The sequence below is a fragment of the Microplitis demolitor genome, chromosome 5 (assembly GCF_026212275.2).
Source record: "Microplitis demolitor isolate Queensland-Clemson2020A chromosome 5, iyMicDemo2.1a, whole genome shotgun sequence".
In the NCBI taxonomy this organism is placed as follows: domain Eukaryota; kingdom Metazoa; phylum Arthropoda; class Insecta; order Hymenoptera; family Braconidae; genus Microplitis; species Microplitis demolitor.
The window spans coordinates 15,149,399-15,176,265 of record NC_068549.1 but is presented as its reverse complement, the minus strand read 5'-3'; the positions used below and the strand labels follow the sequence as shown (position 1 = coordinate 15,176,265).

The following is a 26,867-nucleotide window of genomic DNA, read 5'->3' as shown; positions in this document are numbered from 1 at the left end:
AAATTTTCAATTTTCTTAGCTGGAAGTTAAAAGTAATATATAAAATATCGGAGAAAAAGTTAAAAACGGTGTTTTTTTAATTTTTTTGTTAATAATAATATTTAAACTAAAGAATGAATCGTATTACGTTATGTGACGATTAAGAGATACCATAAAGCCGAAGAGTTTGGATGATTTTAAATACATTGTAGTATATTATATTATGATATATCTGGGAAATATGATATTAAATGTTCTTTTCTAAACTTTCCGTCGCTGATATCTTTTGAAATGATGAACCGGGTTTGATGTTCGAGGCGATAATCGACTTGTCTTATCGAGTTCTAGAGCTGATTAAATTTTCGAAACGTTTGATTTAGTCGTTTCATAGATATTCGAGAAAAACCGATTTTTAACATTTCTTCCTTCGATGATACCTCTTGAACGAATCAGCCGATTTGTAACGTGGTGAATTGAGTTACATTATCGACTAAAATCGTGATTTTTCACGGTTGGTCATTTACCGTACCTGCTACCTCAAAAGGCATTCAATTAAGTTTTCCGACTTGTCGCCAGGCGCGCTAATTGAAAATACTAGCACGCGAAGACCAATCATAATTTGGTAGAGAAGAAGTTTTCCGATCATGGCCGAAAATCATCGAGCGAAATTAATAAAACTGCAAGACAGAAGCAGAGACGTGGCAGAGTCAGCAGGACCGGGTAACCACCCAGATGCACGGGCACGGAGACAGAGCCAGTAAGACTGGCCAACCATCGAGATGCACAGTAGTCACTGGAACGACCGGACTGGATAGACGTTCAGATGACTCGAGTCAGAGAGTTAACACCTTAGGAGACGCCGACATTCAGACGCCGAAAATTATATCAGGTAAATTTATTTAATTGGGACTTGATTAATTATTGTGGAACCAAGCGATAAAAGAAAATCGAAATTGTTACAAGATACCAGGCAGGTAGCCGGTTCCTTTTATTACTGAGAACTGATTGCGTCTAAATAACAGAATGAAGGAGAGTACGTGGGTTTTTAAAGGAGAGGGAAGGAGCGTAAGACCCACGGTGAAGACAAAGAACAAGACCTAATAAAGAATGAAACTTGAACGAGACATAATAAGGGACAAGACCTGAACGAGACAAAAGACGAGACGAAGAGAACAATATTGGACGATATAACCACGAGAAGGACTTGGAAAAATTTTATTGTAAAGATATTTAATTAATTAACTCCAGGCAGGTTGCCAGAGATATTGCACAGTAAAATATTCCAGGCAGGGAAGCCGGAATATTTCTTCGTTAAAATATATAAATATACGTCGTGTCTGCAGAGTATTGTCGTGCCTATTTACGTGTAATAAAATAATCGAAAACCCGGACTCAACAATAATTAGCTCTGTTATTTCCAGACAGGTTGTCTATGTCACTTGCCGGAAAATTCTTCTAGAATTTTCGAGGTAGGTTATGTAAAGCATTGCCGGAAAATCAATTGCAATCTAGTCAAAATTATTTAGTCATTAATGTCAGGATAAAATTTAATTAAAGTAATAAATTAAATAAGATCAATTAATAATTTATGAACGTTAAAAGTGTATAACCAGGTACCCCTCGTCTTCCGTGGTCTTGACGACGAGGCCTACGAGGTCACAATTTGGATACCTTTTGAACTCAAAAAGTTCTAAGGGCGCCACTGAGAGCAAGTTGCACGACCTCTCAGTATCGTATGCAAGACAAAACAAAGCAGAGAGAAAAAGAAATCTCAAGGACGAGTTCGAAAATTTCCTTATCGTGGCTGGACCACACAGCTGCAGAGTTAGGTTTCAAATATAAACAAATTCAATCACTTAATGAGCGGTCGGTGAGACTCAGCGTCATTAATCGATTGAGAATAATTATTTCAGTAAATTTACTTTAATAAAATATATCTAAATTTATTTACAATAATTATGTGGCAACAGATATACTTTCTAGTTTAACATTAAATGTTTTGACAATAATAAAATTTCAATTTGCCGACAATGTTAACGTATTTTAAAATTTGATTTAGATTTAAATTTAATATAAATTCCTTCAATTATAATAACTACTATCATCTCCTTTATATAATACAATTTGCTGGCGAGGCAAAAATTTATTTCATTTCACACTCACACGCACACTGTCCGCAATTTTATAATCTTATTTGACGCCTGAAGTTCTGGGTTGACTTTCTAGCCTGAATTTTATTTTATTTAAATTTTATTCTAATAAATTTTACTTAAGTAAAGTTCCCAGTGGTGCGGTCGGTGAGACTCAGCATTAAGGTCGCTATCAAACTAAACTTCAGCACCTTCTCGAGAACGGTCTGTGAGATTCAGTATCTCTAGAGAAATAGCTGCTAACTTTAAATAAAATTAAAATTTCACAATTATTAATTATTAATTATTAATTAATTAATCAGAGGTCGTTAGACTCAACTGAATTAATTATTTAATACGACGCTACCCAATAATATGAATCTCGAACCGATTATAAAATGGCGACCGAACATTCTCGAACCCACGCCGCAAAAACGATAAATTTTATTTTAACTATATGTAAAATTTTTCTTAATTTCAATGTAGATTTATTTAAAGAATAAAAAGATTTAATTATCCAAGATGGCTTTCATAAATTACCAAATTTGTCGATGGTGTTGATGACGACGCCGTGAGGTAACTAATTAATGTAACGGGACGGTTAAGTCCACCTCCGTTTGACGGGAGGCCGATTCCTCACCCTTTTGAGCACACTCGCGCTGCGTAATCGCCTATCCACTACCGTAATATTATAAAAGCAAAATATGAGCATAAGCTCACATTAGCTTACCCATTAGGCATACAATGCATGTGGGTGCCTCACCAACAGCCACTACGAGACCGTCCTCACTTGAACCCAAACACTCCTCCCATCTCAGGAAATAGAGAGACTCTGGTCGAAGTGGGGCTTGGAATGGGTCCCCCATGGTACCAATTCCATGTATTGGTGGACATACTGCAGATTAGCAGCGAGTCACAGCCTTCTCTCATTACCCCAAATAGGGTTTCTTCCACATTATACTCACTCGGATTTAAGGCAGCCGTTAAATAAGCTTGCCCTCAATTATTATTACCGAGTGATTATCACTATATGCTAGTGATAGTATTGTGTACAGGCTATTACCCTTAGAATTTTAAGACGTTTAAAAGGGGTCGGCTTCGCCCACGCAGAGGTACCTATTGGCTTCCTGCAACCACAGAGTTGCCGCATGTTACAAGGTGCAAGACATGCGGTCACCGCTAACGGTTGGAGTACTGGTCCCAGAACCCGCGGAGACGGTGGTACTTGCCTGTTTTGACGTCCCCTAGAGGGCGCCAAAACCACTTCTTGGACGCCATGAGGTAGGAAGAGGGACGCCACTCATGCTTACTGACGCCGGAAACTGTAGATTGTCGAGTCCTGATGAATTTATTTTCATTAATTAATTTTGCGGTTGATAAACTCAGCGCAATTCTATCATTTGTACATGAAATCTCAACAAGAGCCACAGCAATCATGGATTGTGAGATAGTGTATCCGGAGTCAGACTTAGACTCACCGTTCAGATAGTTGTTTCTTAAGATGAAAAAAAAGACCGGTGTCTTCCGACTCACCGTAATCTTATAGTGATTATAATCAATGGTTTTTCGAAACTCACTTTGGCGATACTTAATTTACTTGAATAGGATCTCGCGACTCACCATAAACTTTATTGAATTATTGTAAATTTTATTGAAAATGTGTTTATGAATTTCAATGCGACTAATCGTGAGCAGCTCTAGGCAGTGAGTGACGCTGGAGTGCATCTCGGTGCGCTGCGAAGCCGGCAGTCCCCACTCTCAATCTCATCCCAGGCTCGTACCAACCAGATTTTTATGAATTTTTAGATTCTAGAAACGGTAGGACTCGGGGCCCCCGTAGAGTACCCATTCGTCGCACGCCCAAGCGTACCAACCAATTTATAGAGTCCCATATTATCGATCGTCAACGGCGTGGCGACAACGGCAATGCGTGGACTGAGAGCGCAGTCGAACACAATTCAAATTTAAATATTTATTTACAAATAAAATTAATTTATTCAAATAAATCCCTGTTATAAGTGTCGTAAAGTAAATCGTGAAAATTGATGTTCACGTTTTGAGTATTGGGTATAGAGTCGGTGAATAAATTGTTAAGCGGTCAAATAAAATAAATCATAAAACCGGCTTGACAAAATTGTTGATCAGGGAAGGTTAGCGTTTGTAAGAAATCAGTTGTTGAGTTTATTAAGTGATTTTAATGTGGTAATGAATTAGGTGGAAATAAATTATATACAAAGAAATAGGTGTAATGAAATTTTATAATGTAAAAAGTGTGTGAGTGTAAAAAGCATAAATATGGAATTTGGTAATAATTGAATAAGTGGTAAAATCACGTAGAAGGTCCAGGGGACCGTGTGAATTATTTATAAGAGTTTTATCACGTAGAGGGTTAAGGTGACCGCGTGACCTAGGTTTAAGGTTTTAGCCAAGTAGAGGGTCTTGTTGACCGCGTCAAGATAAATTTAAGAAAGTCGCGTATGTGTAGAACCGTCCAGGAAACTTAGAGTGAGTGTGTTTGTGATATAGCTAAAGGTAGTTGGCTTAAGTTAAGGTTGAATTTGTTAAAGTAAGTTAAAGGTAGTTGACACATAAGGTTATAAGTAATAAGGTTTATAAAATATAGAAGATTACAAGGTTACAAAGGTTTATAAGGTTGAATAAATAAAGGTTGAAATTATTAAACGTGAAATAAATAAATTAATTATAAATTATCCTTCCCTATCCTTCTCTTACAAAATAAAATTTACATCGACCCTGACGATCTAAGATCCGACACTGGGTGGCCGTTATTAGTTCCAGTGGCGCCCTTGATAAGGACTACCAGAGTAACAGCATAGTCCTGTTGTGGATTTTAGTGTTCGAGGTGGCAATCGGCGCGTTTTGTAAGTTTGAGAGCTGATTAGATTTTGAAGTCGATCGTTTGAGTCGTTTCTCAGAAATTGAAAAAAAAGTAAAAAAAAAAAAATTTTTTTCGTAATTCGCAAATATTTTCTTGTCTACCCAATCGAATGAACTAAAATTTTCAGGAAAGTTGACGGCCGACAAACTCCCAATTGCCGCAAGAAACATTCAAAATTTTTTTCTAATTTTCTGTTGTTTTCGATTTATTTAAAAACCCAAGTAGATAAAGATCTAAAACTTGTAGGATCAACGTACCTTATTAGTATAAACATACCCTCAGATGATATTCCAGATATCCTTCGGGGGCTGATTCATTATGCTTCCTATAGCCCTTACTGCGGGAATTGGTATTATAAAAGTGTAGTTTTGTGCTTAAAATCTTTGCAGTTTTTTACAAGTTTAACTCTTCTTTAAAATACTGCTGAAGTAAGGTTATATTATCTCTAGTACGGGGCTCTTAACAAAAGTTATTTAGTATTTTTAAAATGATAACATAACTGTATAGAGAAAAAAGATCAAAACTTTATTCAAAGTGCTAGTGAAAATCATTGTGCTTGAACTGTGTTTAATAAAAAAATTTTTAAAAATTAACCGTCGAAAGTTAAGATATTCTCAAATTATTTATCAAACAACCTAGCTGATATGTTAATGATATCATTTTTTATTTGTCATAAACCTTATGTATGGCAAAAAAACAAAAAATTTAGAATAAATTCAAAAAAAAGTCCAAAGTTTTACTTTTTTTAAATTTTTAAAACATTTTTTTGAAATTTTTTTACCTTACATGCACTGTGTAATTAAAATAAAAATGTTAAAAATAATCATTTTTTCATTTTGATGATCGTTACACAATGAAAGGAACAAAACTGAACTTTAATTGTTTTGCAAAACTTTATCAATCGCCCTGGAAAAACAGTTAGGTGGATAAATTAAAAAATGTACAGGATTATTAGGGATCCCTTATTTTTGAGCTTAAAAATTTTTTGTAACTGATATTTTTATTTTAGGACGAAAAAGATCGAATAGAAAAGATGGGTGGACTCATACTACACTACGGTATATGGAGGGTTAATGGTGATCTTGCTGTATCACGAGCAATAGGTAAGTGATATTTTTTTATATTAGATGTATACAATAGTTTATGTAAGGAATACACGGAGAAAAACGCCGTTAAATGTCCGAAATAAGTGTCATGCCCCCAGAGTCCACTGCAGCCAGAACGCGGACGAAAAATACACTTCCCCTAGCACCAAAACGATGTCGGTGGGTCGGGAAGCCGAAAGCAGCCGAGGGAAACCGAAGCTGGCAGACGAATTGAGGGGAATAATATCCCTACCACGCATCGCGGCGAGGCATCACACGCACAGCTACGAACTGTTAGGGTGAATCCCGCAGCAGTTCTGGCAGCAGTGGTCACACTTATAAAAATAATTAACTCTATTATTATTAAAAAAGATTTATACTTTATAAAATTCGATACTTTGTTGAATATTATTCACTTAAAAAAACTTAACTTGCAATAAAAAAAAGCCATCTTTGGTGTTATATCGTATCAATCAATAGACACATGTGTACTTAATTAATCTTCATGCGGAACCAGAAAATGCGATATTATTTTACGATTAAAGATGATTCATAACGATTTGAAATTTTTAATCGTCATGAATCATCTTTAATCGTAAAATAATATATAGCAATTTCTGGTCCTGCATGAAGATTAAAAACGATTAAAAATTTAATTGTTTTTAATTCTCTTGAATTATCAATTGACGGTTCATGATGATTTAAAACGATTAAAACAGTTTTAATCGTCACAAATAGTTTTGTTTAATCAGGGATGATTGTATTAGTGTGAATCTATATATTTAAAACTAAAATGTATGGATACAGTCTCTTACGAAAATAAAATATTCTGGTATTGAGTATTTCTACTCAGGAAAAACGAGTCATATATGTAAATTGGCGATATATGGCCAGATATGACCATATGTAGTCATATATGACTATATATGATCATACATAGTGCTGTATTTAAAAAAAAAATTGATAAAACAATGAAAAAAAAAAAAAAATTCATGACAATCAGATGTCTCATGTATTCTAATAGTCTCTAAAGTAGGTCAGTATTTTTTTTGTTTGATGAAAAATCGTGGCGTTAGCTGAGCTTGATCCTGAGTCCTTTCGATGCTAAGTCTGGCGCGATAACCACTGCACTGAGTGATGATTATGAAATGCAATGTCTTTTTTATTTATTAAGATGCAGGTGAATGACCATACATGACCATATATGCTTTTTTCCCAGGATTCTTCAGAATTAATTTGAATTTTATTAAACTTTTAAACCTAAATACATTTATAAATTTTTCTTTGTAAGAAAAAATTGATTCGAAAAAAAAATTTAGATCTAGCTAAATCTAATCAGACCAACAAAGATCGGAATTTTTCATGATTTAAATCTGCATTGATCAAAGTAGATGTGTTCAAATTGATTCAGAGTTCTGCCAGTTACCCAAGCCGTAACCCTGAATGAGTACCCGTTAGAGTTTTTCGACTTGTCGCCGGGTGCCCTAATTGAAGATGCTCGGACTTCTGTCCCAAAATTAATTAAGTGGGAAGGTTTTCGAAAGTTGCTGAAAATGACCGAGTTAAAAATATATAACCACAGAACAGTAGCAAAATCTAAGTTACTTAATTCTCGGCAAGAAAACCAGAATTAATAAATTAATTAACATCGAGATTAAAGTTATCAGAAGTGTTAACAACTTAGCGTCTTTAATAGAGTGAGTTCTCGGCAGGAAAGCCAGAATTTATTATCATAAATGAATTAATTAATGATTGCGGAAAATGAATTCTCTTCAGGAGAGCCAGAATTAACTATTAAATAAATTATTCAGTTAATTTCCAAAAATTTAATTCTCGGAAGAAAATTCTAATTAATGAATGATTTAAATTAGTATAATAAAAACTTAGCAATTAACTATAAATTATAAAAAAATTTCATTGAAATAATTGGTCAAGTAAAAGTTATAACGTATATCGTGCTAAAATTCCTCGACGGAGACGCGGAACAGTCCGATATCGTATGTAGCTACCTACGTGATAAATAAATGATAAGAAACATAATAATAAATGGTAATAAATACTGAGATCAAATTATGACAGAGAGATTATTCTTGCCAAGTCTGGTCGCGCCTACTATTATAGTCGAATAATAGGGCGCCACTGGAAGATGGACTCGGCCTTCCAGAACCGGATGTTGTATGATTTTATTTTAATTAAATTAGATTAATTTACTACTCAGGGTCGTTTGTAATATTTTGTGAGAGAGGAGAGGAATCGTAGAATAGGCTGAAATAATGTTAATCCAAATTAAATTAAATTAAGCACCTTGCTTTATTTTATTAACCTTGTGACAATATTTATTTCTTATGACAAACTGATATACTTATGACAACTAATGTGTCCCCTGGACATTACTTATGAAAAACTAATGTTTTCCTTATGACAAACTAAATTTTCTCGTCTCCCGGACGGTTACTTATGACAAACTAAATTGCGTCCCCTGGACGTTTTCTTATGGCAAACTAATATGCGTCCCCTGGACGTTTTCCACACCCACACACCCACGTTAAAATATCTCTCGTCCCCTGGACGGTAAACCTTAATATTAATTTAAAAATTATCCCCTGGATGTATAATTATTTAAAACAGCTTAACCTGTCCACCGGACCTAAATCACAGACACAGTTTTCCTTTACTTAAAATTACTGACTCTACTTTGAACTCTATTTTATTTCATGACGTCACTTTCTTATACTCAATTAATAGACTCTTGATTTTTCAATATACAAAATTCACTAATAAAAGTTCCAGTATAAAATTTTTCACCACTATTTAATTCTTATTAATTTCCACTGATTTATTTAATTCATTTTGTATTTATTAATTAATTCATTTTGGTTTTAATTTAATTATTAATTAATTAATTTTCCACCGATAAATTTCATTAACATTTTCTTCCAAAATTATTATAGTTAATTTACTCAATTTTTTCTGATAAATATTCTTACTACGTACTTCAATACTCAACTCAATTTACTGACAAAATAATCCGTTCTTAATTTTTACTCGACACAATTTTACCGTAAATTTTCTAGCGTCTTAAAATTCTGATTTTTCCGATTTTATAATTTTAATTAGAATTATTTAAAATTATTTTAAAAATATTTTATGACTAGAATAACGTTAAAATTGACTAGAACATTCGGCAGACCAACTGGCGTCGCAAGGCCTGGAATTACGATTTTACAACGCGGGAAAATTTATCTAGAGCGGCCGACAGGCCTGGGATACTTTTGTAATTGATATTGAATTTACTTAAATTTTTTTCGGACAATTTACGCAGAAAATTATTTTATTCCAGCCGAGATGCCTCGAATAGAATAAATTTAGAGTTACGACTAGATGGCGAATACGCGGCAAAAGACTTGACGGAAATTTCGAGACGCGTGGTTGAACCGGCCGACGGGCCTTGAGCTACCGATCTAATTTCATGAAACCAGCAGAAAGATATTAAGTCATTTATTTTTAATTAATTCGGCCCTCTAATAATTAATTTAGAGGCCTTAATTAATTATAAATTTTACCTTGAGGAAAACTCCAACAATTTCAAGATTCCAGCCGATGTCCGGGCTATTCTGCTTCTCTGGGTTTTCCTTAGCTTCGCCGCTCGAAATTTCACCCATACTCTCTCTCGCTTAACAATGGATTTTAGCAAATGATAACCTTGGTTATCCTTTTTGCGTCCTGCCACTGTCGTCGTCTGGACAACTCTGTCTATTTCACGTTCCGCAGTCCCTTATATCATTTCACTTCAGTTCACTTCCCCGGAAACTTATTCCCACTTTCTTAAACTAAGGAAATGACGAACGGACGGGCCTTAGTGATCCATGCGACACCCGGTGACTAGTCGCATCACTAACTTGCAACTTACGAGGTCGTTGGCCGGTTATTGGCGGCAACGAAATTCAAATTCAAATTAATTAATTATTTATGTTCATTAAATTTACCCTGTCACAAAATTATAATAAAATAATAAATTTAAATAATTGTTAAATTATAACTAATAAATAATTAGTGTACCTGAACCTGCTCCTCAGGCTGGGTTAGTGCACGCAGGCGCCAGACCGTTTATCCAAAACGGACAAAAATTATTCAGGGGGAATTTACGAGGGAAAATCCGAGCAAGCGGTTGTAACGGAACGGATAAACAATCGAGCGACCCAATAGAAATTAAATAAATAATAGAAAAATTGTAAATAAATAATAGATAATTACATACAAATAATAAATAAGATTAGGAAAAATAAGATGAACCAGTAGGAAAAGATCCAGAGGAATATAAATATTAAATTTTCTCCGACAGCTGTTGGTTTCCGACTGTTTAATAATATAAACAATAGTAAAAGTAATAATTTTACACAATATTTAGTTTTGTTTAAATTAATAACAATAATGTCTGGTGATTGCCAAAAATACAATTAAAATCGTTATAAATTTCACCCGCTGGGGGTAGTTTTTATCGCACAATAATCGCAGTATCAAAACAAATTATATAAACTCAATAAACCAAAAATAAATATAATTTAATTCAATTAATAATATTGATTTTTAATATTAAATAAAAGAAACAATTATTTCATTTAAAATTTTCCCAAATTAATAAATAATAACAATATTTTTATTTCATATTATTTCTCAGCACTTGTGACAGAGAAAAAGATACGGAATTTTTCCTCACTCACAATCAAAATAATAAATTTTTCTCTCTTTGAAATAATTATTAATAAAAATTCAATAATAATTTTGACCGCTGGGGTATATCAATAAATCAAAACAAGAAAATAAAATCACTTAGTTATTTCAAATAAAAAATAAAGATTAATAATAATAAAAAATATCTTACAGATATTTTAAGTAAATAATAGTTTGAATAATTTAGGAATTTTTATACCCAAGTGATGATGTCAGTATTCGAGGAATTTGCTCAAGTATTGTATGTGCACTATAGATATATACATCTATATATATATATACATATATATATCAGCAACGTTTAACAAACGTTGTATATTTTTAGTTATATGTATATATATGGATATTTTTTAATATATATAAAAAAAAAAATTCCAATGATATTTATTTATAATTATTTCTCTTAACTATCATGTAACATTCAGTTGGCGATTATAAATAAATTAATTTTTCTCGCCGCGGTGACCAACAACTACCGGAGGAGGTTATCACATGAAAATATGTACAGCGAAAGAAATTCAAAGTACTTACTCATAAATCTTTAAATCAACAACACAATATCAAAGAAAATAAAAATTAATTCAGCCGGTGAATTATAACGACAGCAATAACTTTAATTACTAATAATCCACAACTTATCAGCAATCTTATCTCTTTTTTATACTAGGACAGCGTCCGTACTCAATACCAGTCCGTATCTTTCTGATTTAACTACTCTCTCTGTTACCTCCTGGTTGATGTTTTGGCGCTGGCATCGTTGAGCGGTCGATTTGAATTGGACGTAATGAGATCTTGCATATAATTATAAATAATTATTAAGTATGGGTTGAACAGCCACCATTCGGTGGTTGAAATAAACTAGTTGTTCGATTATATATTGTTTTATATCTCAATCCGATTTATTCAATTGTAAAAGAATAATTTGAATAATGTGAAAATATACAATTGAATCAATTTATAAATTTGTTAAAGTTCTCCTAACAATAACTTCAAGAGGGTGAGAAAGAAGTTGAGTATTTAATATTGAGCCTGACTGCTCTCAATGATTCTATATTTCAGACTGCCTTTTCTTGATCGAGAAAAACTAGGGTAACTCTTATCAATACGTTTGGGCATCAGAGCCGCGCATCGATTCATATGGAGGGGTCATTCGAGATAATGCATGTTCTCGAATGATCCATTCTAATATTTATTGAAAATACTTAATTCTCACGATCTCTCCGCTTTTGTTACTAACAAATGAGTCACTTATCTATTAAAAGTTAGCTTAAACAAAATAGATGTTTGTGCAGCTGCACGTCTCGAGAATTTACTCGAAGCGTCAGCGTTTATTTATATTTGATAAAATATAGAAAAATAACTTTATCAACTATTACTCATATCCTTAACGTTCAAATATCTTGAATAACATTATTCTATTATTATATTATATTATTTTATATAATCAATTAAATACTATGGAAATTACTTGGTTATCGATATTCGATATAATTAGTTAGATTTCAGGTCGGTAATTAGAGAAGTAAATGCCTACGTCATCTGACGTACAGGCTGGGACGTAACATCTCCTCCACCTGTTGGTCGTCACCCACGTGGTGCGCTCGTCGCCCTTATTTATTATTATGATTATTTTTCTTAGCCCTGGGCCTAGTTTTAAATTAAAAATATAAATTATAAAGATAATTTCGCGACACCTGAATGATACATTGATAATTATTTGAATGTATGAACTATTTATCTATATCATATGCATCTTTTATCTTGTAAAATAAATTTAATAATAATTATTTTTTAAAATATGATTCAATAGTGGAAAATTTATAATAAATAAATGTAGTAAATTGAGATAAAGTAAAAAGTGTGAAAAAGGGAAATTGAATATATCATAAAACATGTGTGTGTGGGTGAATTGAGTTCAGTGGACAGGAAAAGAAATAAAATTGTGTGTGTGTGTGTGTGTTTGTGTGCGTACGATAAAATAATTCCAGGAAAATTAAAATTTTCATGTAATCATTTTAATTAATTAGATTTAGGGGATCTGGCCGGTTGCCAAATTTATTGTAAAAGTCCAGAGGACTCAATAACTTTCTGGTAAAAATAAAAGTCCAGGGGACTCATCAATTAATTATAAAATCCGGTGGACAGTTTTTGATTTCAATAAATTATAAGTGACGTAAAGCCTGGTGGGTATAATTGTTAAGTGATAAATAAAATTTGATAATTACATTAGTTAAATATTGTGTATAATTAAATTTAATTCCTCATTCTTCCTCACTCTTGTAAAATTCAACGACCCTGATTTTCAAAATTTACATCTCCGGTTCTGGAAGGCCGATTCTTATCTTCGAGTGGCGCCCTTATTAAAATCAATAAATGAAGGGGCCAAACTTAGCAAGGTTGAAAAATACCCTGTTACAATTTTATTTCAAAAAGCTATGAAATTTCCATAAAAATCAGCATTTTGAGTTTTTCGAGTTTAGGGATTTTCCGTTTTTCGTCTTGATCTTCGTAGACAAATAATGGAAAACCCATATTTTCGTAGATTTTACTTATGTGTAGAATTGAGATCACCATAGGTCTTTTTTTTAGATTAGTAGATTTTTTAGATAGATTTTTGAACAAATCAAACTGTAAGCTTCAATATCTTAAATTGTTGGATTCACGAAAAAAACATGAACGACCTTTCTCGAAGAAGGGTAAATTTCCTACTGAAACATGATTAGTTATTGCTGTACAAATATTTCTAAGCAAGTAATAATATTTTTTTCATTGTACTAAAATGAGAAAGTATCATTATTTCTCTCTATATGGCCACTCTGAAAATGTTCGTTCCCCTCATTTTAACGTTTAGTCGTTTCCCCACCAATGGACAATCAATAATTTTTTCAAACTCTCTATAAATGTTCGCAACAATCATACTTGTATACTAGGGTGTTTCAAAAGAAACAACAAATTTTTTTTCTATGATGTCTAAAAATTGAAAGTATAACTAAAAATAAAAATTTTGGTACCAATCCGGACTCTTAATAGTGATTTTCTATTTTCCATTTAAATAACACGGGAAAAAAATTTTTTTTTTTTTTAAATTTCCAGGTTACAAACCAAACAACAGATTTTTATGCCCAGTATATAATTTCGTAGGAAATTGAACGCTCTACAAAAAAAGTCTCTTATCATTTTTTGATAAATCCCACTGTTCGAAAGTTATTTAAGTTTCAAGTCAAATTTATAGTAAATTTTGAGATTTTTTTACTTTTCCGACGAAACTATCAGTCTTATCGATAAATGTCATTGGAATTTTTTGTAGATAATTTTATTCCTTACAAATTATAACAAATAAAGTTTTTCGAAATTCTGCATTGCTCACAAGTTATTTGCATTTCAATGTCAAACTCTTAAAATCAATCAGAAATCTATTTTTTTAAGAGCTTGACATTGAAATGCAAATAACTTGTGAGCAATGCAGAATTTCGAAAAACTTTATTTATTATAATTTGTGAGGAATAAAATTATCTACAAAAAATTCCAATGACATTTATCGTTAAGACTGATAGTTTCGTCGGAAAAGTAAAAAAAATCTCAAAATTTACTATGAATTTGACTTGAAACTCAAATAACTTTCGAACAGTGGGATTTATCAAAAAATGATAAGAGACTTTTTTTGTAGAGCGTTCAATTTCCTACGAAATTATATACTGGGCATAAAAATCTGTCGTTTGGTTTGTAAGCTAGAAAATTCTAAAAAAAAAAAAAATTTTTTTCCCGTGTTATTTAAATGGAAAATGGAAAAATGGATTGAGGCAACCCTTAATATCACTATTAAGAGTCCGGATTGGTATCAAAATTTTGATTTTTAATTATACTTTTAATTATTAGTCACCATAAAAAAAAAAAAAAATTTGTTGTTTATTTTGAAACACCCTATTGTATACGTATATCTATATGTAACGTTGCCACAATAATTACGATCGATCAATTTCGGCAATCTACGCCGAAGATCGATTTTTCCATATTCGGTCTCTACCTCATTCGTAGAGACATTACGATTACAAGATACACCGCTGAACTGTGAACACGCATTCAAGCATTTTCATTTTGTATACTTTTCTTTTACTGTGTTAATTACGTTGGATAAATAAAACATTCATTTATCATTATTAGTTGGTTTAAATAATTCATTTTAATATAGTTAAATTTTACCCTTAACCACTAAATATATATATAGTTTCTATTCACGAATAATTTCTCACAGCGGCCAGATTCAAGGCGGACACTTAAAGAGAGTCGAATATGAAAATAAAATCTACGTCCAAATCGAGCATAATAGTATGATAGTGGGGGGACTGTATTTTTAGGAAATATATTCCCCTACACCCCCAGAGCGGACATTTTCAGAGCGTCGACTGTATATGGTCATATATGATATCTAAGATGAGTAAACAATACATTATGTACTTCAATATACGACAATATAGGCCTACATATAATCATATATGACCATATATAGTAAAACTTAATAAATACATATGCTCAAATATGGCCATCTATAGTTATATATAGTCATATACGGCCTCGTATAGAATCACTGAAAAACTATATATGCCCATATACGGCTATATATATATATATATATATGTTGGTCAAGTCATATGTGGCCATATGGATTTTTCTTTATTTGTTCCAGTGTATAGCCGCGTGTACGGCCTTTTACACTTTTTGCCTTAATATCGCAATTGCTTTCTTTTTTCTGCTTTCATTGTGCGGCTGTGGCCTGACTTGTGCTTATACTGTACTGTATCATTACGGTAATACCCTATCCCCCACCTTGACTGTGAGAGTATAGGGGCAAGGGAAACAACAGAGAAAACTATTGTCAGTACAGTTCGGTTTGGGTGAGGCTCTAGTGATCGATAAAATCCCCATTTTACTCACCGCTAGATCTTCATCCCGCGCCTAGCAGTCAGAGACTTCCGTTCGAGCTCAACGCATGGCTAAACGGTCACCGAGCCAAGTAGCAATCATGCTCGATGCTGCTTAACTTGGGTGATCGTCCGAGCCACACGAGAACCGACTGGCTGCCTCTGCCGTCTGTGTGGCCATATGTAATTTCATGGATGAGAAAAAGTAAATGGTGTACTCTGATATATAACTATATATGGGTATACATGGCCATATATAGTCATATATGACTATACATAGCCATATATGAAATCATATATAAACCATATATGATTCGTTTTTCCCGGGTAACTTTTTGCAGTTACGATGATGCTATACTTTTGGCTACGAATGATGCGAGCAATTTACTTTAAGGACGTTCCCACCGAGCTGTCGTGCCCAACATTAAAGACGATTCTCTCTATGTTAAGTACTATTAATATAATGAAAACTAGTTGAGATACAGTGCACTTTTTCGCTTGCTCTCACATGCGCAGAAGTCCAAAAATATTCTCATGGTGTCGATTCGACAATCTGGCAACGTGGTTTTTTTTCTCTGTTTATTCTCGTGAGGAGACACGTGTCGTAGAATTTCAATGTTTTAAAAAATTTTTAGAGGTTACTTTTATGTTGGTGATTGTAAATAAATATTCATTAAAAAAAAAAAAAAATTGGTGCTAAAACAACCAAAGCCTTAACAAGTATGTCTGAGGCTAAAAGCAAAAAAATCAAAAAGAAATTCATGAAACAACTCAACGTGAAATTCCAGATTTCAAACTTCCTGCTCAATGTAACGTTGTCAAGTTCAAGCAACGACAGAAAATTCGAAAACTGTTAAGAGTAGTTAACTTTTAGCATTTTTTACAACAAAATAAATACTGCTTGATTTTCTTATTTTTACAGAAACATATTCGTTGTATCTTCAATTAATGATTTTCAGTTTCTCAAAACAATCTTAAAAAAATTTCTATTTTTATTCATGAAAACGTGTACTACAACACTGATCGAGGTAGGGTTTACATGTTAAATATGCAAATATAAATAATCAATAATTACAAATTTAGTACCGCCAGGGCTATTTGCGAAATTTCTACGCATAAAGGATACTGAAAAGTATATGTATTCAAAATTTCAGAATGATTGTATGAAAAGTGATTTCGGTGGAAACGTCCTTAATTAAAACTGTATAGTAACGTTTTTAATTTCCGTGCAAGGAAAAATCTTGTTATCACTTTAATTAAGCCTATCTTTGATTATTGTGCTGCGGTATATAGCGAAATAACTGCACAACAACAGTTTAAAATGCAATGAAAATTAAGTGCTTGTGTTCGTTATATTTAAAAAATTCAAAGATATGAACATGTTACCCCCTACTACTGTGATCTAGGCTGGCTTACACTAAAAATTAGGCGAGAATTCTTTTACTGCTATTTGATTTATAAAGCAATTAAAATGCATCAAATGCCTCTATTCTGTACTGAATTATTTATTTTTGAACCTAGACTTCGGAGAGGCGATGATAGGCAAGACTTACTAGTACTCCCTAATTATCGTAGTACAAAATACTGTAACGAAAGTAAAACTGATATTTTTAAATATTTGAATATTTAGAAAACAAATGTCTTATTCTCTTGTTTTATAGAAACGTGACTAAAGTCAGTCAGTCACTTGATGACAACTAAACAGCAATCACTCTATATCTTAATAAACTATCTTTCTTTGCCTTCCTTTTATCGCTGTACATGTGGTGTTATTATTTCTAATTTAAAATTTAATTATTTTTTGAACTTAAGAGATTAATGTGTGAGGAATGATACTATTATGATGAGGATATTGTATTATTATTGTTGTCACGAGCTTAGACAATTTGAAAAGCTTCGTGCATTTCTGTTACGTCCGGGAGCTGCTGAACTCGCTACTGACTTCAAGGTTAGAATAGTGCCGGGTCACTCGCTATCTGGGCCCGACACATGCAATTTCTTGCTCATGATCGTGTCAAAACGGCATGAGAACCCACTATCAGACGGCCAATCAGATAATTCGTCTTATAACGGCGTGCTCGGCAGCCAATAAGGAAAATTGGCTATTAACTATTTCTATTAGCACGCTTTTAAGCAAATGGGAAAATTCGTTTTATGCAGCGAGGCTGTCACGTCACCACCGAGCGGTAACGACGGCTCAACAACGCTTTCTCCATCATCTTTTTGCATCGTGAATTCAAATTGTTAATCATTAATTCTCACAATCATTAAGTGTACAAAGTGTTAATAAATACCTTATTTATTTCTTATGAAAAATGGTGTAATTTTTTATTGTTAAAATTCCATCACAACTAACCAGATCCTCATTGTTTATTTGCTAATTTTACAATTATGAACTTAGTTTACATTTATATTTTTTATTTCTGATCTTATAATTATATTATATATTATTTTATTGTGTAATATTTGTATTCCTGATGGCCACAAAGAGCCTAGACTCTATGGCCAAAAAACAATAAATAAATAAATAATACGAAACGTACCTTTTTTGAAACTCGCAGAGCGGAAAATACCAATGTACCTACCCTACGAGAAAAATATTGTCAGAATGACCGTCCAATGTATCTGCAAATGGCATATCATCAGAATAACGATAAGGTCACCTTACTTAAGTAAGAAAGAATACTCACATGTTTATTCAGTAGTCTATAGTATCATTAAATTAATGATATTTATTTGTTTTAGGTTAAGTATTGATTTCTTTAATTTAAACATGCAAGAAATAGCCATTGCAAACATATGTAGGTTTAGTGATGTACTGTGAGGAAACTCTGTATATGTGAATTGGCTACACGGCATATCATTAAGTAAGATGAGTGTACAGCGTATAGCCTGAATAGCGATACGTGTACTTAGACAATATTTTTTTCTCTGTGTAAGGGTGTTGTCGGGCCAGAAAAGCTTTAAAATATTGACAATAATATTCCCGTGCCTAAGGTGCTCGAAAGTAGAAGAAAGTTTTAGGACCTTCCCGCAGAGTCAGTTAGTTTCCCGGTTTTTATTTAGGTTTTTATAACTGGATTTAAGTTGACAATGTTCCTTTTTCTACGAATATGTAAGATCTACAATTTAAGGATTTATATTTTATTTTTTTTTTTTGCAGGAGATCCTAAGTACAAACCATATGTCACTAGTGAACCAGAAATCTATTCCGGGGTTCTTGATGGAACGGAAGATTTTTTTATTATCGCCTGTGATGGGCTTTGGGATTACGTCAATGAAATCACGGCTGCTAAACTTGTATACGAACAAATTTCTCGAGACTGTTGTAAGTTGATATCTTTTTCAAATTCTATATTTAGTGCACTTAATTTACTCTTAAGCGTTGTAGGGGGAAATTAACTACTGGATTTTTTAACTTCCCGCTAAGAAAATCGACGGTTTTCAAAAATTTCGGGAAGTTATTGTTTTCACCCCGATTTTCGAAAATCGACTTTTCATCAGATGTCGACGTTTTGAGGTCCTAGGAAGCTCTTCTGACTATTTTCAGAATGATGTCCGAGTGTGTGTGTGTGTGTGTGTGTGTGTGTGTGTGTGTGTAAACTCTTTGTAACTTTTGAACTAATGAATCGATTTGTATGGTTGAGGTGGCAATTGAAAGAGCTTGTTGGCCATCAACTTTCCTGAGAATTTCAGATTATTTGATCGAATAGACTTGAAAATATTTGCGAATTACGAAAAAAAAAAAAATTTTTTTTTTAGTTTTTTATTGATTTCTCAAAAACGACTTATACAATCAACTTCAAAATCTAATCAGCTCTAGTACTCAATAGAACGCGTCGATTGCCACCTCAAACATCAAAATCGGATAATTCGTTCGAGAGTTATCGCGGGAGAAAGAAATGGTGAAAAACGGTTTTTTCTAAATATTTTCGAAACGACTGACGCGATCGATTTCAAATTTTAATCAGCTCTAGAATTCAATAAAACGCGCCGATTGCCACGTCAACTATCAAAATCGATTGATTAGTTCAAAAGATATCGGCGTTGAAAAGTTAAAAAAATAACATTTTATGTTATTTTTTCCGGATAAATCAGAATATAACGTACTAAAATGTGCCTGATATCATACCAACTCATCTTTTTTATGGTTTCTTTTGATTATATAATGTCATCGAACTTGGTTTTTAGTTCAAATCATATTATCAACAAAAAAATCGATAAAACGTAGTTTTTAATATTTTTATCGGATATTTCATATTTTATTGTTTCTTACATGAGTCAAAACTTATTTAAATCTTGATTTTGATCCCTGACATTGATTTCTGCCTCAATACACTTAATTTACTGAACAAAATCAGGAACTAAATTTTAAAAACCGCTTCATTGATGATTTTCGATTCTTAAATTTTCAAACTTCAGCATAACAGGTAACTTGTTAGAGCTTGAAAAGATCGTAAAAAAACAATTGCATGTGATAGCATTCTGAGCTCGAAGAGCTCGAAAATATATCTACACTAATGTTTTCGAGCTCTTTAAGGCCGAAAACAGCGGGAAGTTTTGGGGCTGGCCCGCAGGGTCAACCGACGCCCAGATTTTTTTATTGATAATATGTAAAAAATTCCTTAGATCACGAAAATAATAATAAGAAAGCTTAATTCGGCCGCATTTTTTAAATAAATAATAAAATAACAATAGGGAAGCCGAGACACCGTGTATTTTCATTAAAAAACTTTTATCTATTAATGTAAAACCCTATGATGACTGGTATTAAATTAAAGGGCAATAAATTCTGAATAAGAAATGTCAAAAACCAATCTCCTGGGGTTTATTATGTTTGCGAAAAAAATTAATTAAAAAAACAAAATAATTAGTTACCTCGCAGCTTCCGTCTCGCAGGGGAAATTCTAACTTATAAGAAGCATATAAAGTATCCTACCAAAAACAGATTCTCTGTATAACATCGCGCCAAGTACACGTTCAAAATTTTTTTACAAATAAGGAAAAATCATTTTTTACAAAAAAAATAAATCAAATCGAAAAAATACCAAGTACTTAAAATCCTACTAAAAACAGATTCTCTGTATAAAGTCGCGCTAAGTACACGTTTAAAATTTTTTAAAAGTAGAAAAAAAAATTATTTTTTACAAAAAAAAAGTCAAATCGAAAAAATACCAAGTACCTAATATGATGCAAAATCATAACAAACATTTTCATAAAATTTCAAAAAAAAATTGTATAACAAAATTTCAATGTACTTGGTGTGCGTTACTACATGTACTCAAGCAAAATTAATTTCTAATAAAATCAAACATGTTTTTTTTTTACTCTTTTTTAAGCACACCAAGTACATTGAAATTTTGTTATACAATTTTTTTTTGAAATTTTATTAAAATGGTTGTTATGATTTTGCATCATACTAGGTACTTGGTATTTTTTCGATTTGACTTTTTTTTTGTAAAAAATAATTTTTTTTTAACCTTTAAAATTTTTAAACGTGTACTTAGCGCGACTTTATACAGAGAATCTGTTTTTGGTAGGATTTTAAGTACTTGGTATTTTTTCGATTTGATTTATTTTTTTTGTAAAAAATAATTTTTTCTTATTTGTAAAAAATTGTTGACTTTACACTAGGTAATAGACAAATCAACGATACGAAGTTGTATACCGTAGCACGTCTGCTCTGTTCAGTTTATTAGTACAGACTAACTACGAAAAATAATTACAACAGTATGTATGGTTACTGAAACTATAGAAAATTAATTAACGTAATGTATAATATGTATGTATGACAACGTTCCTATATCTCCAACATTCCCCCTCAACGTTGTGCTTCCAATTTTACGGCCATTTCTTCAATCCTATGCTTTCGGAAATTGTTCTTAGTTTCACAGCTCCTGTAGGTTTAGTTAAAATATCTGCCTGGTTCAATTCAGTTGGACAGTACTTGATTTTAATCACACCCTTTTGTTCTAGCTCGCGACCATAATAGTGTCTTATGTCGATGTGCTTAGTTCTGTTGCTGCAGCCACCGTTTCTGTGACTACTTATGCAACTTTGGTTGTCTTCGAATATTACTGTGGGTGGTCTGCTTTGCATCAAGGAACTCTACCAGGTTTCTCAACCATGCGGCCTCCCTGCATGCTTCAGCCAATGCCACTATCTCTGATTCCGTTGATGACACTGTAACGCAATCTTGCTTCTTGCAACTCCAGCTTATTGTGCCGCCCATGAATTTGAACAGATACCCGCTGTTGGATTTTCTGTCGGTTCTTGATTCAGCCCAATTCGCGTCTGCATATCCCAGTAGTTGTTTATCGGTTGCCGTCGAATCGCTTAACAATAGCTCGTACTCGGAAGTATTTTTTAGATAACGTATTACACGTTGAATTTCATTCCAATCTTGCTGTTTCGTATCTTTTATGTGTTGGCTTAAGATGGCCACGGGCGCGGTTATATCTGGTCTCGTATTAACGCTTAAATACAGTAGTGATCCAATTAACTTTTGGTAGGTGGTGTTAAATATGTTTGGAGTCATGTCTCTCATTTTCATGTATCCAGGATCCATGGGCATATTCGATCCCTTGGCTTCTGTTAATCTCGCATTCTCAATAATTTTATTGATGTACTTCCTTTGGCTAACCAGGAAATCCCCTGCCTTGTTGCGGCGCACTTTGATTCCCAAATAGCACTTTAGTTCGCCAAGATCTGTAATTATAAATTGTTTATTCAATTCCCTGCTAAGCTTCATGATTATATCATTGCTGAGACGTGCTGCAAGAATATCGTCCACGTGGAATATCAAGTAAATATATCCACTGGCTTGTCGTCTTCGAAATAGACATGGGTCGACATCACACGACTCAAAGTTAATTTTATTCAATGTTTGTTTCAGTGTCTCGTACCAGATTTTCGCTGATTGCTTTAAACCATAAATGCTGCGGTTGAGTTTGCATGCGTAATTTTCTTGTCCATTCTTGATAAGCATTTGGGGTTGTTTCATATAAATCTCTCCCTTAAGATGTCCGTTTAAGAAGGTAGTTTTTGCATCCAAATGTCTAATTGAATATTTTCTGGCGCCGGCGATTGACAGAAAAGTTCTAAATGTCGCATGTTTTACGACCGGTGCAAAGACCTCATCGTAATCTTGACCTATTTTTGGGAGAACCCTTGTGCCACGAGTCTTGCTTTGAATTTTATTCGCTCATTCTTAGAATTACCTTTGATTTTAAATACCCATCTGCTGCCTATTGGTTTCCTGCCATCGGGTATGGGTTTTATTGTCCAAGTATTGTTATCCTGAAGTGATTTTATTTCTTCAGCCATCGCTTGCTTCCATTGCTCTGCATTGGGTCCGGCTAAGGCTTCTTCTAAGTTCTTAGGTTCTTCAATGGTATTTTCACTAGTGATATCTGCTATGTCTTCATCGATTTCCATTGTGTCAAGAGATTCTTCTAATAGTTGTTCCATCCTGACGGCTAGTGGTACATCATCGAGTGACATTCTGGACTTATTCCCCCTTGATGTGCCACTTTTGACTTGTTCGTCTTTCTTTTTACTAGAATGGTCCACATCTGAGTCTTGCTCTGTTTCTTGTTTTAAGTCCGTCGTCGGCAGGTTATCTTGAGCAGTTGTGTTGTCCTCCTCGCATTTGATTATTATTGTATTTTCTACTCGCTCATTTTCTATAAAGATAACGTCTCGGCTAACAATTATCTTCCCTGTTTCGTTATTCAATAACCGGTATACTTTTGACTCCATAGAATAGCCTATAAAGGTATGCGCGGCTGCTTTTTCAACTAACTTGTTTCTTTTTGCTTTAGGTACGAGTACGTAGGCTTTGCAGCCGAATACTTTGATGTGGGATAAGTCGGGCTTGGTTCCATACCAAAGCTCGAATGGAGTTTTAATTTTATTCTTCGTCGGTAATCTGTTTTGTAGGTAACATGCTGTTACTACTACTTCTCCCCAGTAACTTTTTGATAATTCCGTGTCGATCAGCATTGTCCGAGTTGCTTCCATCAGGTAACGGTTCCTCCTTTCGGCAATGCCGTTTTGTTGGGGTGAGTATGGCGCTGTTAACTGTCTCTCGATCCCTAAATTGTCCAGATAATTTTTAAGTTCGTGTGCCATATACTCTCCACCTCGGTCCGATCTCAAAACCTGAGGAATTTGTCCAAACTGAGTTTTGCAATTTTCAATAAAATTTTTAATTGCAGTACTTGCCTGAGACTTAGGTGTTAGGAGAAACAATTGACAATAACCGCTGAAATCATCTACAAATGTTATCAAATATCTTCGGCCTCCTGGCGTTCTTACCGGCATCGGTCCACATAAGTCTGTGTGGATAAGCTGTCGTGGTCCTGTAGTACTGCGTTCGGAGCGTTTTGGGAAAGTCGCTCTAGTCATCTTTCCTTTAATACAGCTGTCGCAATAGGCCTTGATTCCACAGTCTTTTATAGTGATCCCTGTAGCTAGATTTTCAGCTTCTAGACGCCTTATTGCCTCTGGATCTTGGTGGGCTAGACGCTTATGCCATTCATGGATACAGTCCTTGTGTGCATCGTTTACTGCTAATGCTTTCTGAGGAAGTCGTAGTTCGTACATGCCGCTCCTTGAGTCACCGACTGCGATTTCTTTTGACTTATTGAAAATTTTCATCGTACCACCCTGGATTGAGAAATGGAAACCGTTTTCATCGAGCTTGCTGACTGAGATTAAAGAGTTTTCAAAATCAGGAACATACCAAACATCGTTAAGCTCTAATGTTTGCTCTATTCCTTGACTGTCTAAGCATTTAACTTTTCCGACGCCTAATCCGTATACTTGACTGGACTGTCTGTTTGCAACGCGGACTGTAGACCTGTAGTTTGTGTTAAGTGTATTGTAAAAATTAATGTCGTTTGTCATATGTCTACTTGCACCGGAATCGAAAAACCAGATGTTTTGTTTTCGATTATTGTGTGCTGTGTATGCGATATCTAACAATGACTGTGACTCACTTTCACCTGATGAGTCATCGCTATCAGCTTTTACGATACAGTCGAGTCTCGTTATGAGTCCGCTCGTTATGAGTCCGTGAACCAGGATTTCCACGGAAGACCTTCCCCCTCCACAACGTGAAAAAAAAATTAATTTCAGAGTCTCGATATGAGACCGTATATTTATGAAAAGAAATTAAGAGTTTATTTATCATATTAGTCCTATTATTTGTTTATAAGCAAGACACTGTATAGCTGTATTACTATAAGAAATATAACACTCAAGTCAAACGGACTCATAACGAGATACTGGAAACAATCACGTACACACTCACACGCTTAAAAAGTAGGGGAAGTTCAACTCACGACTGTCGCCTGCGCTGACAGAGTGGGGGTACACAAATTCTTAGAATTATATTCCCCTACACCCCTTTATGCGGGTTCATAACGAGACTCGACTGTATTAGCTTTTAATCTGTCGGACTTATTTTTCCACTTCCGGTATTTTGGACAGTTTGACTTAATATGTCCTTTTCTGTGGCAGAAATAGCATTCCATTCTATTGTCTCTGTACACTTTTAATGCTAAATCCCCACAATCACTTGTTTTCACTTGCCCTTCACGTCTTCTGTATTCTCCGATTATGGCATTCCTTACTACACTGTATGTAAGATCCTTAATTGGCCTTGATTCTAGTGCGGTGATAAGCGGGCCGTACGAATCAGGTAGACTGCATAGAATTATTGCGAATTTATACCTATCCGTCATCTGCTCCCCCAACGCCGTCATTTTATCCATCAGCGCGTCCATTTCGGCCAAATGATCTTCCATGCTCTTGTCCTCGGTGTATCGTTTCAAACATAACTGTTTCAACAGCATTACTTCACTTGTTAGTGTGGACTTCTCATGGAACTCCTTCAATGAACACTATGCTTCTTTCGCGGTTGTAGCATTTTTTATAAGGCCAACCTGACCATCTTCAATAGACAGACCAATGATAGCGCGTGCTCTGCGGTCCCTTTTTCCCCATGAGACCAGTTCCGCTGGAAGTGTTGGTGGTTGATCTTCAAATACACACCATAGGTCATCCTTCATCAGTAACATCTGAATTTTGAACTTCCATAGCGCGTAATTATCGTCGTTTAACTTCACAATTGAATTACTTTCAGCAATCATAAATATTCACTAAATAACTCAAAGAAAACTATCAACTTCTGTGACCTCGTTATTTGCCTGGGCCCATAACCTGTTGACTTTACACTGGGTAATAGACAAATGAACGATACGAAGTTGTATACCGTAGCACGTCTGCTCTGTTCAGTTTATTAGAACAGACTAACTACGAAAAATAATTACAACAGTATGTATGGTTACTGAAACTATAGAAAATTAATTAACGTAATGTATAATATGTATGTATGACAACGTTCCTATATCTCCAACAAAAATTTTGAACGTGTACTTGGCGCGATGTTATACAGAGAATCTGTTTTTGGTAGGATTTGTTTTCTTTTTGTCGTGTTGATTGTGAATAGTTTTAATGTATACTATTAGAAATCGACTTCCAAACTAAACTCAAAAAATTCGTCTTAAAGTAATGCGTAGTCGTGATATATAACACGTGAGGGTATACTGTTTATAGTATTATTTTTTAGAAACAATATAATAGTACTAACTAATAATTTAGTACTGCCAAACATTATAACCTGCTTGATCTATTTTTATAAGACAAATAGTTGCAGTTGTTTAACGACAGTTCCCATTAAAATTAACGTCGAATATATATTCATCAACGTCGGGCTTTTCTGTTAATAATTTTAAATATCAAATGGTTTAGTGGTTTGACCCCTCTTCCAGCATCTTTCACCTATTACAACTAGCAAATGGTGCTAAGTACTTATCCTCCCTCTTCTTTGACCCAAGGGTATGCTTTTCTTTTTTTTCAGAATCTCCATGGACATATGAATATACATATATATATATATATATATATATATATATATATATATATATATGCACTAGCTATTGCTTGCGCGCTTCGGTTGACACGTCGTAATGTTGGATGAGTCTTTATTTTATTTATTATTGACATCGACATCTTAACATTTACCGTTCAAATATTCGTAAATATACTTATTCTCTTG

The 26,867-nt window shown here is 33.7% G+C and overlaps 1 protein-coding gene across 1 annotated transcript in view; it reads left to right on the top strand.

The window, feature by feature from the left end:
• LOC103575322 (serine-rich adhesin for platelets) overlaps positions 1-26,867 on the top strand; it is a 155,226-nt gene that overhangs the window by 43,795 nt on the left and 84,564 nt on the right. Inside the window, exons 6-7 of the mRNA XM_053739157.1 lie at positions 6,017-6,110; positions 18,906-19,070. Coding sequence (XP_053595132.1) covers positions 6,017-6,110; positions 18,906-19,070 — 259 coding nt within the window. The remainder of the gene's footprint in view (positions 1-6,016; positions 6,111-18,905; positions 19,071-26,867) is intronic.